At 42.2% G+C, this 13,038-nt stretch overlaps 3 protein-coding genes across 5 annotated transcripts; 1 reads left to right on the top strand and 2 right to left on the bottom strand.

The window, feature by feature from the left end:
• Positions 1-135: 135 nt before the first annotated feature.
• Positions 136-2,990, bottom strand: LOC131266399 (PP2C-like domain-containing protein CG9801). Its single transcript, XM_058268908.1, has 5 exons — positions 2,588-2,990; positions 1,931-2,520; positions 1,782-1,865; positions 1,488-1,703; positions 136-1,423 (listed from the first exon to the last, which is right to left on the bottom strand). Exons 1-5 carry the CDS (start codon positions 2,719-2,721, stop codon positions 453-455), a joined length of 1,995 nt encoding a protein of 664 aa, XP_058124891.1. The 5' UTR covers positions 2,722-2,990; the 3' UTR covers positions 136-452.
• A 560-nt stretch (positions 2,991-3,550) lies between these two features.
• LOC131266397 (myotubularin-related protein 10) lies at positions 3,551-7,119 on the top strand. 3 transcript variants are annotated; one of them, XM_058268906.1, is made up of 10 exons: positions 3,551-3,689; positions 3,787-3,857; positions 3,944-3,995; positions 4,069-4,217; positions 4,297-4,449; positions 4,535-4,659; positions 4,786-5,023; positions 5,088-5,318; positions 5,403-6,122; positions 6,195-7,119. In XM_058268906.1, exons 2-10 carry the CDS (start codon positions 3,795-3,797, stop codon positions 6,612-6,614), a joined length of 2,151 nt encoding a protein of 716 aa, XP_058124889.1. In that variant the 5' UTR covers positions 3,551-3,689; positions 3,787-3,794; the 3' UTR covers positions 6,615-7,119. The 3 variants fall into 3 exon arrangements, with proteins under 3 accessions (XP_058124889.1, XP_058124888.1, XP_058124890.1); XM_058268907.1 differs by having other exon boundaries at positions 3,639-3,685; XM_058268905.1 differs by having other exon boundaries at positions 3,565-3,857.
• Positions 7,120-7,195: 76 nt separating this feature from the next.
• LOC131266400 (pyruvate dehydrogenase (acetyl-transferring) kinase, mitochondrial) lies at positions 7,196-10,716 on the bottom strand. Its single transcript, XM_058268909.1, has 8 exons — positions 10,551-10,716; positions 9,725-9,932; positions 9,422-9,612; positions 9,185-9,346; positions 8,826-9,122; positions 8,645-8,754; positions 8,477-8,575; positions 7,196-7,404 (listed from the first exon to the last, which is right to left on the bottom strand). Exons 1-8 carry the CDS (start codon positions 10,651-10,653, stop codon positions 7,333-7,335), a joined length of 1,242 nt encoding a protein of 413 aa, XP_058124892.1. The 5' UTR covers positions 10,654-10,716; the 3' UTR covers positions 7,196-7,332.
• Positions 10,717-13,038: the final 2,322 nt, after the last annotated feature.

Raw genomic sequence — 13,038 nt, 5'->3', positions numbered from 1 at the left:
GGTGGCATAGTGACGAAGTACCAGATTCTCCGGATAATTTGATGTAGTTCGAGCCCTACGTCATGGTGTTCAGCTAATATGTTTTCATAATGTGACTCATTCAACTTTGAAACTGATCATTGTAGAAACATTTGGTCTAAGAATATAGTAATTGAACCAACAATGTCTTTCCCGTAATTTTTTATTTAACATCCATGCTAAATGTATTTAGACATGTATGCAGCATTTTCTTTCGAGATACACTTGCATTTTCTGAAAACCGCAGGGACTTTCACAATGAAAATGGTCAATTCCCAATAAAATATAGCGTAGAGAAACCACTTCGGTACAAATATTATCTGAAAAGGACATCATGCTCCGCTAGTTTTTGTTTAATGTTAATGCAAGCATCTTGGATGATTAATTGTAGGCAAAGCACAACTAGGACATGTTCGTTCACCAAACTCTTCTCTTTAGATTATTTGTTCAGGCGCAGATTCGATCGCTGATGATCGTCTTCTTACTGTATAAGCTACAATCGAAGCATGATCCAGTTTGCCAGGTAGCAATGAGAAAGTGGTTCCATCGACCATACGCTTGCGTATTACCTTGTGTTCATGCGCACTGTATGGAACTTCTTTGCGGACTCCGTCTGCACCGGTTACCACTTTGTAGTACAATTCGCGTTGCTCCAGCAGCTTGCGCTTGGCCGCAGTTATGCATGACACAAAATCGATCAATAACTGGCATAGCTGTTTGGCGTTGGTGCATGGACGCAATGAACCGTTGATGCCGTAAACAAGCAGATCGGCTATCCGCAATAGGGTCAACACGTGTCTCTGCTGGGCGGTTACCTGAGGCAGCGCTTTCGGCGAGGACGTCATCTTTACACCAACATTGTTGGACCGTCTCGCAGCTGGTTCGATGAAGGTTTTTGACCGTGTTACATATTTCGAACCATAACTTTTGTCATGTGTCGCCGCACTATGCGCGACTGTTTTCCTCACTGGAACTGGTACCTTTCTGTCAGTGCGAGGCAGGTTTTGGTTCGGATTCGACGGATGCATTTCTGGCGTACAGCTTCCATGGGCAAGCGCCAGCATGGGTGCACTCTTGTTTTGTCGCTTTGGTGCCAATACTGGTTTGATGTTTTTTCTCTCAGCAACTTGACTCGTCTGTGGTTTACTTGAGTTAGCATTGGTGTTACTCGTGCTACCACTAACTGTTGCATTGCTGTTGCTGGCAACAGTAGCTTCCGCAAACTTACCAACGACGGGATCGAAATTGTCGCTTATCCCATCAGAGGTTAGAAACACAATATCACCCTCATCAACAAAGGACATTGAGAGTGTGAGATTACTCATTTCTGGCTTATCCCCATACACAGGTCCCAATGCACCAAGGGCATCTCGCATATCTCGCATGAGAGTGACATCATGAGACGCTAAAATTACGAGAAGTGAACAATATTAGAGTACAATCTTATTTGTCTTTGTAGTGGCACATACCTGTCGTAATCTCGCGTACAATATTATCTTTCGAGAAAATATATCCTAACGAGTCCCCAACATTACAACTACAGACAATACTTTGCTTCGATCCTTGGACTGGCAGAACAATAGCGACAGTTAACGTGCTTAGAGCACCTCCAACTTGTAGAATGTACTTGTGAGCTTCCCAAAAGCTACGAATTAAACTTACAAATATTTCCTTTGTGGATGTTACTGGAAAGAGAACAACAAAGTTAATTCATGCACACGGGACACATTAGTTGATTCGTTCTGAGCAGAACATAGTTTTACCTTGATGAATGCCAAAAATTGCAGAGTTTAAATACTCAATCGAGCCTTGAATCGCCGAACGTGCCGCCACACGCGCTCCTTCGCCTAAAATGGACGATATTTGTCATTTTTCGTAACGCTGAACCACACGCTATAATTTCTCAGCATACCCCAATTAACACCATCGGCCATGGCCATTATACACGAATCAGCCCTGGAGACAACTCCAAAGCAGTCAGCTATCGGGTCACCTACGTTTCCCGCATTATGCAAATGCTTTTCGTACAAAGATACGGATATTCCATAAGCATCATCGTTTGGACGGTTCCAATCGGTTATGTTAGCTATGGGATCGTCATTGGAAATGGCTGTCACAGAGTCTATTCGCTTCGTTCCAGGCCATTGTGTCGAAGGGTTTGTTTGAGATTCCTTATGATTTTCAACCGCATTGGAAGTGGAGTGGTAGCTTTTCGCGTTCGAGTTGGAGTCCAGTTCAGGTACTGTTGATTTGGAGAGGGTTTCCTTTTGTGCAATGGATCCTTGTTCCTGAAGTACATCGATATAGTCTATATCATCAGCAATGCCAGCAGTCAGATGAGACTTGGCACGCCTGACTCCTGTCAATCCTTCAAGTGGTCCAGTGTAGGCAGCGTCGTCGTGCGTCTGGCAAACAACATAATGTCCAATCCGTACTTCTGGCAAGTCTTCCGGAGATTTGCCATTCTGGATCAATGATGACGGATCCGGCGGTTCCCAGGCGCTATTATTAAAGTACACTGCCGTAAGTATTCAAACCACGCAAAGGCAAAAGATATAGGCTTACTAACCCCTCCAAGTATCTCGTGATGAAGCTTCCGGTCGCTATGGAGGAGCCTTGTTGAATTGTATTGCGTTGGTCCCGTTCAGACACAAAGCTAAGCTGACGGAAATAGGTGGTCACTTTTTGTCTGAAGGATGGCATTTATTCTTCACTTGGTCTATGCTTGTTATTGAAGAAGGGATCAATGGACAACTACGTTTCGTGTCAGGAAATCTTTACTGCACTCTTGGCTACAGCAATGCATCGACAACAAAATACCAAAAGCGAAAAAACGATTGGCACACTTGTTATGTTGCCCTCACTGCAAAAACTACTGGCAGGAAACCATTTCTGCGGCGACGAAATTAATGATTCAATTGATCTTCACACAATGGGAAGAGGATTAATTTATGAAATTTAATGTTTTCCCGTTTTTCTTTTGCGTTTAGTCAACCACTGTCAAAACAACAAATACCATCGCATCATTGTCAAGATGGATATATCACCAAGTGTGCTTTACTTTGACTCAACGTACTTATAGGGAGCCAGGTCTAGTCATATAGCACCAAATTCCTTTACAGAAACGAAACAAAAAAGATTCTTGTACGATTCAATAAATTGACTGCATTTTTATGCATTTGTGTCCGTTATGCGACCCCGTTTCTGGAATGATTCCTTTTGCGTGATAATAATTATATACATAAGCTGCAAATCCGTAAATTCTGCCTCCATGTAACGTAAGTTGATAACCGAGAAGAGAGTTTGAAACAGTATCCTGCATAGTGTGAAATTTTGGATTTCACAATCAAATGAGCCACTAGCAACTAGCAACAATTTGCTTAATAAAACCGATAAACCGCGTATGACTAGACCTTGTTATCGCATATTTAATATCCGTACACCTTGTGGAAAATACAAAAATGTGCATTCTGTCAGGTTGCTTGTAACAATACTGTGGAGATTTTGTTTTCTTATTGAGTTGTAGGAAGAAGTGTTTTTGGATCATTTTAAAACATTTCTTTAGTTTTGCAAAACAGTGTATTAACATGGGCGTCAAGACCACAAGCTAAACCAGTGCTAAAGTAGTAAACAATACGAATATCAATTCCCCATAACTAAACGGGCAGTAGGTAAACACTAGCGCTTTCGTGAAGTACAGCACATCATATAGGAGTACACATTAATCTCGGCGATTTCTTCCATTTCTGTCCGTTCGAAAATATTAAGCATTCCGAATGCCAACAATGACAGAGAGAAGGAATAAAACACAGGAAAGTTTTACAAGCTACGTAAACCAGGTCCGTTGAATCGATCCGTGTGGGGGTGCATGGAACCTGATTTGTCGGACATGATTGAATAATCTTTTCCCGTTACCTTGTTGTAGATCGGCGATGATAACTGTGTCAACAATGACTACAAACCAAAGCTTCTTACAGGTACTGTACCGTTGATCTTTCTATGTGGCTTGGTATATGTTCGGAGTTTTAACGGCGTTTCCAATAACCGCAGGTGAAATTGAAGCCGCCCGAGCCAATAATGTATGCATGTACACTTCGTCCTACGTAAAAGATGGCAAGGTGATCGGAGAACGAATGGGAATATTACTGATCACCAACTTCCGGTTATCATTCGTTTCGCGGGATATGGAAAATGACCAAGTAAGAGGAGCTAAGAAATTTTAGCCAAGCTGAACCTTTTGGTACAGTGTGATGATACGTTGTTTATTTTCCTCATTAGCTCTCATTTCAGAGTAATCGGTTCCTCGGTTCATCCGATGTATCTCTGTCTAACATCGATAAAATTTATCAGATAGTCGAGAAAAAGAAACGAGTAATTAACCCACAGATTAAGAACAGCAGTAAAATAGATAAAATAAGGATTATTTGTAAGGTAAGCTGCTGCGAGAAGCATACAAAATCCCGCCCTTCTATTAATATATCTTTGAATTCCTTGTCTTTTTTATTCATTTATTTAGAACTTCAAAACATTTACGTTTGGTTTTCAACTGTCGGATATTGGCAAAGGCAAATACATTGCAGATGCGCTGGTAAAATTTGCCTTTCCAGCGAGACACAATCTGTTATTTTTGTACCAATTCAAGTGAGTTCACCAATCCATCTATCTATAGGGTAGTTTAAATCGAACCGATCAAAATGAAAGACGTATCCGGGTAGCATGTAGTGGTGGTGTTAATCACTTCTTTTCTCCATTGCGTTCCGTTTACAGAGAAAAGTACTATAGTGATGCTGGGAATAATGCTGGCGTGAAAATGTACAACAAAAAACTCGACTGGATACAAGAGTTGGAACGATGTAACGCGACCGGTGGATGGCGGGTGTTTTCCAAAGACTGTAGGACCTCGAACAGCTCCCTACCCATGCATTTCGTTGTACCGAAGCACCTGGGCGATGTAGAATACATGAATATATCGAAACACTTTCGCAACAATCGGTCCGCTATTTGGGTATGTACTGGACGAAACTAGGTGTATCGTAAGAACATGTTTGACTCAAATCTGCCCATCTTAGGTTTGGGGCCATCGGGATGCTGCATTGATTCGCCTGGCGGAGCTTAACCCGGACATAACCAATACCACGGTGGAAAACATGCTGTTAGAGCACGTTCGTCGCTGTGATCCGCAAAAACGGCAGCCTGAATTGTTAGAATTGTATAAAATTTTACCTAGCATCCAGGATGTGAATTTGAGCTATTTAAAACTAAGAGATCTTTGCACTCCAGACAACGATCAAGAGTACATGGTGAGTCTTAATTTGGAGGACTGAGTTTAATGCACAAGGAGGATGCAACTTTTCATTGTCGTTCTTTCGGTTGTCAAATTGCAGGCCCAAGAAACGAGGTTCTATACGTTGTTGGAAAAAAGCTACTGGCTGCTGTATGTGTCGTTATGCTTAAAGCACTCGGACAGTGCAGCAAAGTTGCTGCGTAAGGGACAAACGGTCGTTCTGCAGGAGATCAATGGACGAGATATGTGTTGCGTTGTGTCCAGTTTAGTGCAATTGCTGCTGGACAGCAGCTATCGTACAATACGAGGCTTTCAAAATCTCATCCAAAAAGAGTGGATCATTCTCGGGCACCCGTTCAGCGATCGGTTGGGTCACGTCGCTTCCGTTAAGTCGACGGAGCGTAGTCCATTGTTTTTGCTGTTCTTGGACTGTGTATGGCAGTTGCTGCTGCAGTTTCCCGAGGCCTTCGAATTTTCGGATGTCTTTCTGGTAACGCTGTGGGACTCGCTGTTTCTTCCGATTTTCGACACATTTCAGTTCAACTCCGAAACCGAGCGCAACCAGGCGCTGCATTCCGATCATGTCGTCCTGCGGCCTGTCTGGGACTGGGGCGAACAGTTCGAGGACAAAGATTTGGCCCTGTTTACCAATCCATTGTATCGTGCTAACTTTACCGATGGGCCATCAAGGGCGCAAAGCAATCGCTCGAGTCCTCCGATAAGACCGGTATCAAGTATGCTGTACAGTATAGGCCAACGCGCGAGTAATCCCAATGGCCATACCGTGTTAAATGGCGTAGACAGCATGCAGTTGGCCAAGGTAAAAATCAAAGATTAATTTTGTCGTTAAATCGTACGTTATTAAGTCGTTTGATTGTAATGTGTTTTCTAGCACGACGAACAGTTCCTGGAACCGCAGTTCTGTTTGAGAGATATTGAACTGTGGCAACAATGTTACCTCCGTTGGATACCGCATCTCGAGATTAAACAAGGCGGTACAGCCCAGTGTCTTTTGCTGAATCGAATGTTACTAAACAACATTGGACGACTTCGCCGAACGTTAGGCCGACCGGGAGCGTCGGAAGTTGCCGATGAGCGGATGGATGCACTGGAGCAAATACTATCAGCGACGATGGTACAGACACGCGATCCCGATATGGCGTCAGAAGTTTCGTTGGCCGTTAGTTCGTTCTTTCCATTCACCACCATACTCCCCACTGCACAGCCCTTTACTTCGGAGCTGTTGATTTCGAGCAACGAGATCAGTTTTTCGCATGATTCAATGTATGAAACGTCCTCCCTGAACGATTAGTACCGTGTGGCAGTATAGTCGTCATTCACAAGCAGGTGATACTGACGCCCACACGATAACAACAGTGGCTGGTGTTTAACAGTTGCACATCAAGATCAGTCGGAAGTTATTCTCTAAGAAAGATGAAAATCTTCACCAACCCTAGGTGCAAATCTTCACCAACCCCACTTCACCATCACCTAGGAGCTTATTTCGTACGTTGTATCAATTTAATTGCTAAGGTAATTTTAACTGAATCAAAAGGTAATGAATTGAATGCCAGCGAAGGGGCACACAGAACAATAATGACACATGCAGTATCGGTAGAATAATGTTAGTCTTTTTCCAGATCCCTAACAAATAATGCATAATTTTCCACATCGTTAATTTCGTCACCTGTTGCTTGCGATTTTCGTATCCTTGTTTAGGTATATTTGAGAAATTGACCATACCTTCTAGAAATACGGGGCAAAGCAAGTAGAGTAATAAAATTCCCTTTAAATTCGCAACAAATCTTGTTCGCTTTGTTAACCTGGCGGTTAGAAATGGGGTACCGGGGTAGTTTAAAACGATTTTAATTCGTACTTGGTCAGTTTTACCGTAGCATAAGCAATGAGTTCAGGGTATTACATTTAGTTTATTCGGATTTGGTTATATTCATACTTATAAACACGATTATATGATGTGTTTACTTAAGTTCTGCATCTCCGTTCTCACTATCCTCGCCCACGGAAGGAGATTATGTGTTGGTGCTAAATGAACCAGCACGTCTCGTTTGAGCATTCATTTGCTTGGAGTTCATATCGGAGTTCTACAAAAGAGTAATAAGGAAATACGGGTATGAACGCTTTTGCAGTTTGCTTTCAGAGGTTGAAAACCACTTAGGCTGGACATAGAGATCAAATCTACTGACAAAAACAAAAACAACACACACACACACACACACACATACACACATTCCCATACCAAGTGGTGGATGAAACGAAAAAATTCGGATAGCAAATATAACCAAGTAAATAAACAGTTCCAATAACACTGCTAATAATCAAAGAAACGGTCATGCCGCCGTTCAATGGCTACCGAAACTAATCGATGCAGTAATAAATCCAACTAGTACAGCTACAACTACATGTATGGTGTAAATATATTGTATATATTTCTCTTTCTTATTTTTGCAGCCTATCTAGTTTAATTGCCTACCAGCTAATCTTCCCAAATTCTCGCTAAGTGGAAAGCTCTAATAAAGATAACAAAACAGATAATGCAGCACTACAGGATATGTAGATGTAAACACTTGTTCATAGCAAAAAATAAAGAAGTCATCTTAAAATGTCCGAGACAATAATTAGTGGAAGTTGATAGAATTCGTGGGCCATCGTTAGAAAGCGTCGTTCTGGCCGTACTAACAACTCTCCTCAAATGTACTTTACTGCTACAACAATCTGTTTGTAAAATTTTTACCCTAGCAGAATAGAAAAGAAATCAATTGACAACTGGTAATGATGAAAAGAGGTATCTCAGCGTGCACGTAACAACAGAAAGCAACAAACTAAAAATTGAATTGCAAACCCTACGACAAACAAATTCAATTGCAAGTTTTCCAGTCGGTGGTAGATGTACGAATTGCTAGAATGGTTGTTTTGAAATTATACTATCTGTGAAGTAATGTGGTGGATGGATAGTTGCTCGAGTGATCGTAGAAAAAGATCTATCGAAACGTGCGATGCCGATGGTACATGAACGAGCAATAGTTTGCCGGGTGGTTTGCAATGCACCGGTTGGGTTTTTGAAATGCCTAGTGATTCTTAATTGAGCCAAGTCGGTGAAGTTAACTACATTTTACCTAATCATATGACAATAGGCTTCACTTTTTTACCCTTTACCTGGTTTGACCAATCACCGGTTGGTACTGTTGCTTTGTAGAATCTGGTACTGGTTTTATTAAATATCGGGAGCAACTCATTCGCCTCGTCCGAAAATGCCTGTAAGTCAGATAAGGAAGAGAATATGGAGATCATGCATTATATACTTTGAACCATCATCAATCTTACCTTGAGGTAAATTATTGCATCCGAGCCGTAGCCTTCGCACGAGAAAAGAACCAAATCGCCGTGAAAGTATCTGGCGTACAATCTCGAAATTGGCAAACCGTATCCGTAACCTTAAATTGAAACAAGAGAATTCAAACCACGGTTATCTGTGGTAACATTTCGACCCTGCATTTCAACCTACCAGCCAATGGAACCAGCGGTAAGTCAGTTTTCGATTTTGGCGGCTGCGGAGCTGTGCTGTACATGTACTTAAACAGCTGATCCACCTGCGATCGCGGTATTCCGCCGCCCTGATCTGACATCTTGACGCAGATGTCTTCCTTTCCCTTCACGATAGTTACCTTGATCGGTGGGACATCGTTCTCCGTGCCGTGGTGCTCCATGACGGCACGCATTGAATTTTTAAACAGCTCAAATAGCATATGATAGAGGTGAGAGGGAACGTACACTATTTTGATCGGATTCCCCTTGTCGATCTCTGTAGGATGAGTGAGTTATCATTATTATATCCACGCGCTTGCTAGAAACATTTTCATTTACCATTGTGCTCTATGACTTCCAGCTCCGGACTAGCAAGGTAGTATTGATCACATAAAAAGCGTGCATTTTCGTATGCATCCTGTACCACCATGTGAGGATCGCAAAGGGGATCTATACTGCCGATATGTCGTCCAGTTTGTGGTATTTCACCGAACAATATTGCTTAAAAAAAAGACGAGCATACGTTTGCATGACAATCCCGTGGGCTATCCCCCTATCAATGCTAAAGCCACTTACTGTGTTGATTGATGAGCATGCGTATGCTGATACGGGACATGTACAGGCGGTCGAGAAAGTACTGAATCGAGAGCTCCGTCGACGGTTCTATCGCTCCGTTGCGACTTTCTTTCAGCTCAAGTATACCCTGGGCCATGGTCTGCACGACATCGGAGTGCCGGTCGCGGATTTGTATGAGCGACTTGCAGAATCTTCATTGTTCGTCCCCATTACACAGCGGTCAAAAGGGTGAGATGAAACGTCGAATAGAAAGGGGTATGGTGACTTTTCAAACAAGTTTTACGAAGCGTCGCAGGTAAGTACTTCTCTAGGTTGCCCTCCGATGGATCTGTTTTCTCGAATGCGAGCACTTCTTCGAAGCTTTTCACGTACCATGCGCTGACCAGACCAACGGATGGCATTCGAAGGAGACTTTCCGGCAGTAGTGTAATCTCCTTCATAATATTCGCCAAACGAACCGGCAGTTCCTTCCGCAGGAACACGTACGATTTTCGTGGACATGCGTTGAGACCTAAAAGCAAGCATTACAACAAACACGTTTTGAAAAAAACTCAGGCCCATCCGTGTTCTATTTTTTAACGCAAGCAAATCGCAGCTAGAACGAATTACAACAAAAAAATCGAACACTTGCAGATGTGCGTCAATCGTTTTCATCAATGTCAAGCGGCGTTTTGGTGTGTGTGTGAAAAACTGAGACAAACATTTCAACCGCTTTGCTAGCATACCCTTCGACTGAGAATGCTAAAAAATTAGCTAGACAATTTACGTTTCGATTTCATTCGACAAAGTACAACTACGGTCGCGTATCATTCGCGTCGCGAATCATTGTTTCATTTAAGTTATCGCTTTCAATAATCTCTGCCCATATCAGTCAAAGTTGGAGCGAAAACAACAACAAACAGCATGGTCTTCTTTTTCGTGTGTTGATGACGATGCGCTGAATTATGGGACGTGCGAATGTGGGTCATAATGCAATGGATAAAGCCTTTTTTGAGTTACTCATTTTATGAATCAATAACACACACGAGGATATTATCAAGGTAAACTAAGCTTATTTTTGCCGTTGGCGAACATCTCCCATCCATCCGGGGGATGGAAGTGAAGGTCACAATAGGTTAATTGTACGTACCGAAATCGATGAACTGCTTGATGCTCAATGGAGATGGGTTGAACTGGGAATAGAAATCCAACATTTTATTGATGTTGGACAATCGCACGGGGAAGAGCCTCATTTTCACAGGTCACACTACGCCTAGTAGACGCACGGTTTCGACTGGCGAGTTCAGAACGATAACAAAACAAGCCCGTGCAGCCGGGTCGAACGAATGAAACTGACTAGTGTTGGCAGAATCGGGATTCGGTAGATTCGAAGATTCGATCTCTACCGCGTGACTACATTAGGCGTACCATACCAAAAAACTGGTACGCTCCTAGTGTCAAAAACCGATTTTTCTGTCAGAATCGAGCGATGCAAGTGTAGTCACGAAACCTCTCACTCCAACTCTATGCTTTGTCCTGCTCTTATGTATTCAAACTGAATCCAGCAGTTTACGGTTAAGGCTGATTCGCACGTCGGCAAGTGCAAGTGGCAAGTAAGCAGGCAAGTGGCAAGTAGCCGTTCGCACTGCAGGCAAGTACTTGCCAGTAACTTGATCACTCACACAAGTACACAATAACGAATAAATTTTATTTTACCATTATTTCATCATCAATAAATGAAAAGATCGATCAACGATACTATCAAATAATATTTCTTGAACATTAGTCGAAAATTATCCTAAATAAATCACGAAAATGAAACAGTTTTTGTTTGACATCTTGTATTTACACGAGTTGTCAACCAATACATCCAGCTACTTGCCCGAAAAATAGACTCGGTTCTATTCAAGTGGCAAGTAGCTACTTGCCACTTGCCACTTGCTAGCTCCTGATTCGCACGGGGTAGGTACCCGGCAACTTGCCACTTGCACTTGCCACTTGCCTACGTGCGAATCAGCCTTTACAGATAGTAATTACAGGCAAATAAAAACAATAAGATTCGTTTTACCACATTGTTTCATGACTTAGAAAACATGAGAATATTTTTATCAACGTATTGAATGCTGCATAACTCCTTTCGAAACGAAATAGTTTTTGGATTAAGAACTATGACCAACAGAGCGGGTAGAAAAATTTTAAGCAAGTACATCGTATCACTTATTATAAAAGAAAAAAAAACGATGAAAAGCGACCCGGTTGACAGAAATTGACATAGTTGCTGGTACTATGTAGTTCCAGCAAGAGTCCCAGCAATCTGTCATGGAAAAACTTCCCGCTAGGCAATTTCGAGCAAATCGTCCTCAAAAACGTCCTCCATGACACAAACATCGAGCAGTTTTGTATGGTGAGGAGGACAAGGAGGACGATTGCTCGAAAAACGTCCTCCTTTTGTTTCATCTCCATACAAAAATGGAGGACGTTTGTTCGCGTGGAGGACGTTTTGAGAACGATATTTCGAGCTGCCTAGCGGGAATTGCTGGTACTACATGACAGCTGCAAAAAATTTGAATTTTTGTCAACCGGGGAGTATTTTTGTTTGTTAACGCCTGGTTGGAACGACAGTTGCAGCGCATTATTTTCATCCATGGAGTAAAGTTGTCATGTTTCAACAATATTATGGTACGGAAAAATAATAATAACAGTTTTAAGCTCCATCATGATTCTAAAATATGCTATTATTTTCTATCAATTAACTTTTTGGAGGTGCTCTTCACAAATAAACTGATAATTGCTCGACAAGTTCTTACCAATATGAAAAGTCGAGCACTTCATCGAGCTCTTTCGAGCACACCATCGTCAGCCAACCCAGAAGTGCTGGGTTGCATTTGGTATGGTACGCTGGAGCTCGACCGTACCAAGTTTTTGGTATGGTACGCCTAATGTGGTCACGCGGCTAGACGGTTTCTAAAGATTCGAATCTCATTTGACGGATTCTAAAGATTCGAATCCCATCTGACAGATTCTAAAGATTTGAATCCCATTTGACGGATTCTAAAGATTTGATTCGATTCGATTTGACCAATCAGATTTGATTAGTTTGGAACTCGATATGATTCGATTCTGACTTAAAGTTCTTGCACACATTGCCAATGTTGGCGCCAACTTTCACTGCCAATACGCAGATTCTATAAGTTCTTGCACACATTGCCAATGTTGGCGCCAACTTTCACTGCCAATATGCAGATTCTATGGTATCGCCATCTGTCGGAAAAGTTTGCAACCAAATCTTGCTCAACCAAAAAATTTTGGTTGCAACCTCGCCAATGTTTGACAATTCAATATTACCCGGTTGACAAAAATTCAAATTTTTTGCAGCTGTCATGTAGTACCAGCAAGTTTTTCCATGGCAGATTGCTGGGACTCTTGCTGGAACTACATAGTACCAGCAACAATGTCAATTTCTGTCAACCGGGTAGTCAACGGCCATGTTGACAAATGCAATACTACGGGCTCAAAAACTATAACATTTACTAAATACATTACAAGCACACGTCACCGCGTGACCACATTAGGCGTCCCATACCAAAAACTTGGTACGGTCGAGCTCCAGCGTACCATACCAAATACAACCCAGCACT

This window comes from Anopheles coustani, chromosome 2 (genome assembly GCF_943734705.1).
Source record: "Anopheles coustani chromosome 2, idAnoCousDA_361_x.2, whole genome shotgun sequence".
Lineage (NCBI taxonomy): Eukaryota > Metazoa > Arthropoda > Insecta > Diptera > Culicidae > Anopheles > Anopheles coustani.
Note: the sequence above shows the minus strand (reverse complement) of the source record. Positions and strands in the feature narration are given on the sequence as shown.

Bases quoted from the DNA above. Each gene is read 5' to 3' on its own strand.
- LOC131266399 (XM_058268908.1), bottom strand. From the start codon at position 2,721: ATGCCATCCTTCAGACAAAAAGTGACCACCTATTTCCGTCAGCTTAGC. The intron at 2,521-2,587 runs GTTAGTAAGCCT...CTTTAATAATAG, and splicing joins ATCACGAGATACTTGGAGGG to CGCCTGGGAACCGCCGGATC. The intron at 1,424-1,487 runs GTATGTGCCACT...TCGTAATTTTAG, and splicing joins TGTACGCGAGATTACGACAG to CGTCTCATGATGTCACTCTC.
- LOC131266397 (XM_058268906.1), top strand. From the start codon at position 3,795: ATGCCAACAATGACAGAGAGAAGGAATAAAACACAGGAAAGTTTTACA. The intron at 5,024-5,087 runs GTATGTACTGGA...TGCCCATCTTAG, and splicing joins ACAATCGGTCCGCTATTTGG to GTTTGGGGCCATCGGGATGC. The intron at 5,319-5,402 runs GTGAGTCTTAAT...GTCAAATTGCAG, and splicing joins ACAACGATCAAGAGTACATG to GCCCAAGAAACGAGGTTCTA.
- LOC131266400 (XM_058268909.1), bottom strand. From the start codon at position 10,653: ATGAGGCTCTTCCCCGTGCGATTGTCCAACATCAATAAAATGTTGGAT. The intron at 9,933-10,550 runs GTACGTACAATT...GCTTGCTTTTAG, and splicing joins CAAGCAGTTCATCGATTTCG to GTCTCAACGCATGTCCACGA. The intron at 8,576-8,644 runs GTAAGATTGATG...TCTGACTTACAG, and splicing joins ATGCAATAATTTACCTCAAG to GCATTTTCGGACGAGGCGAA.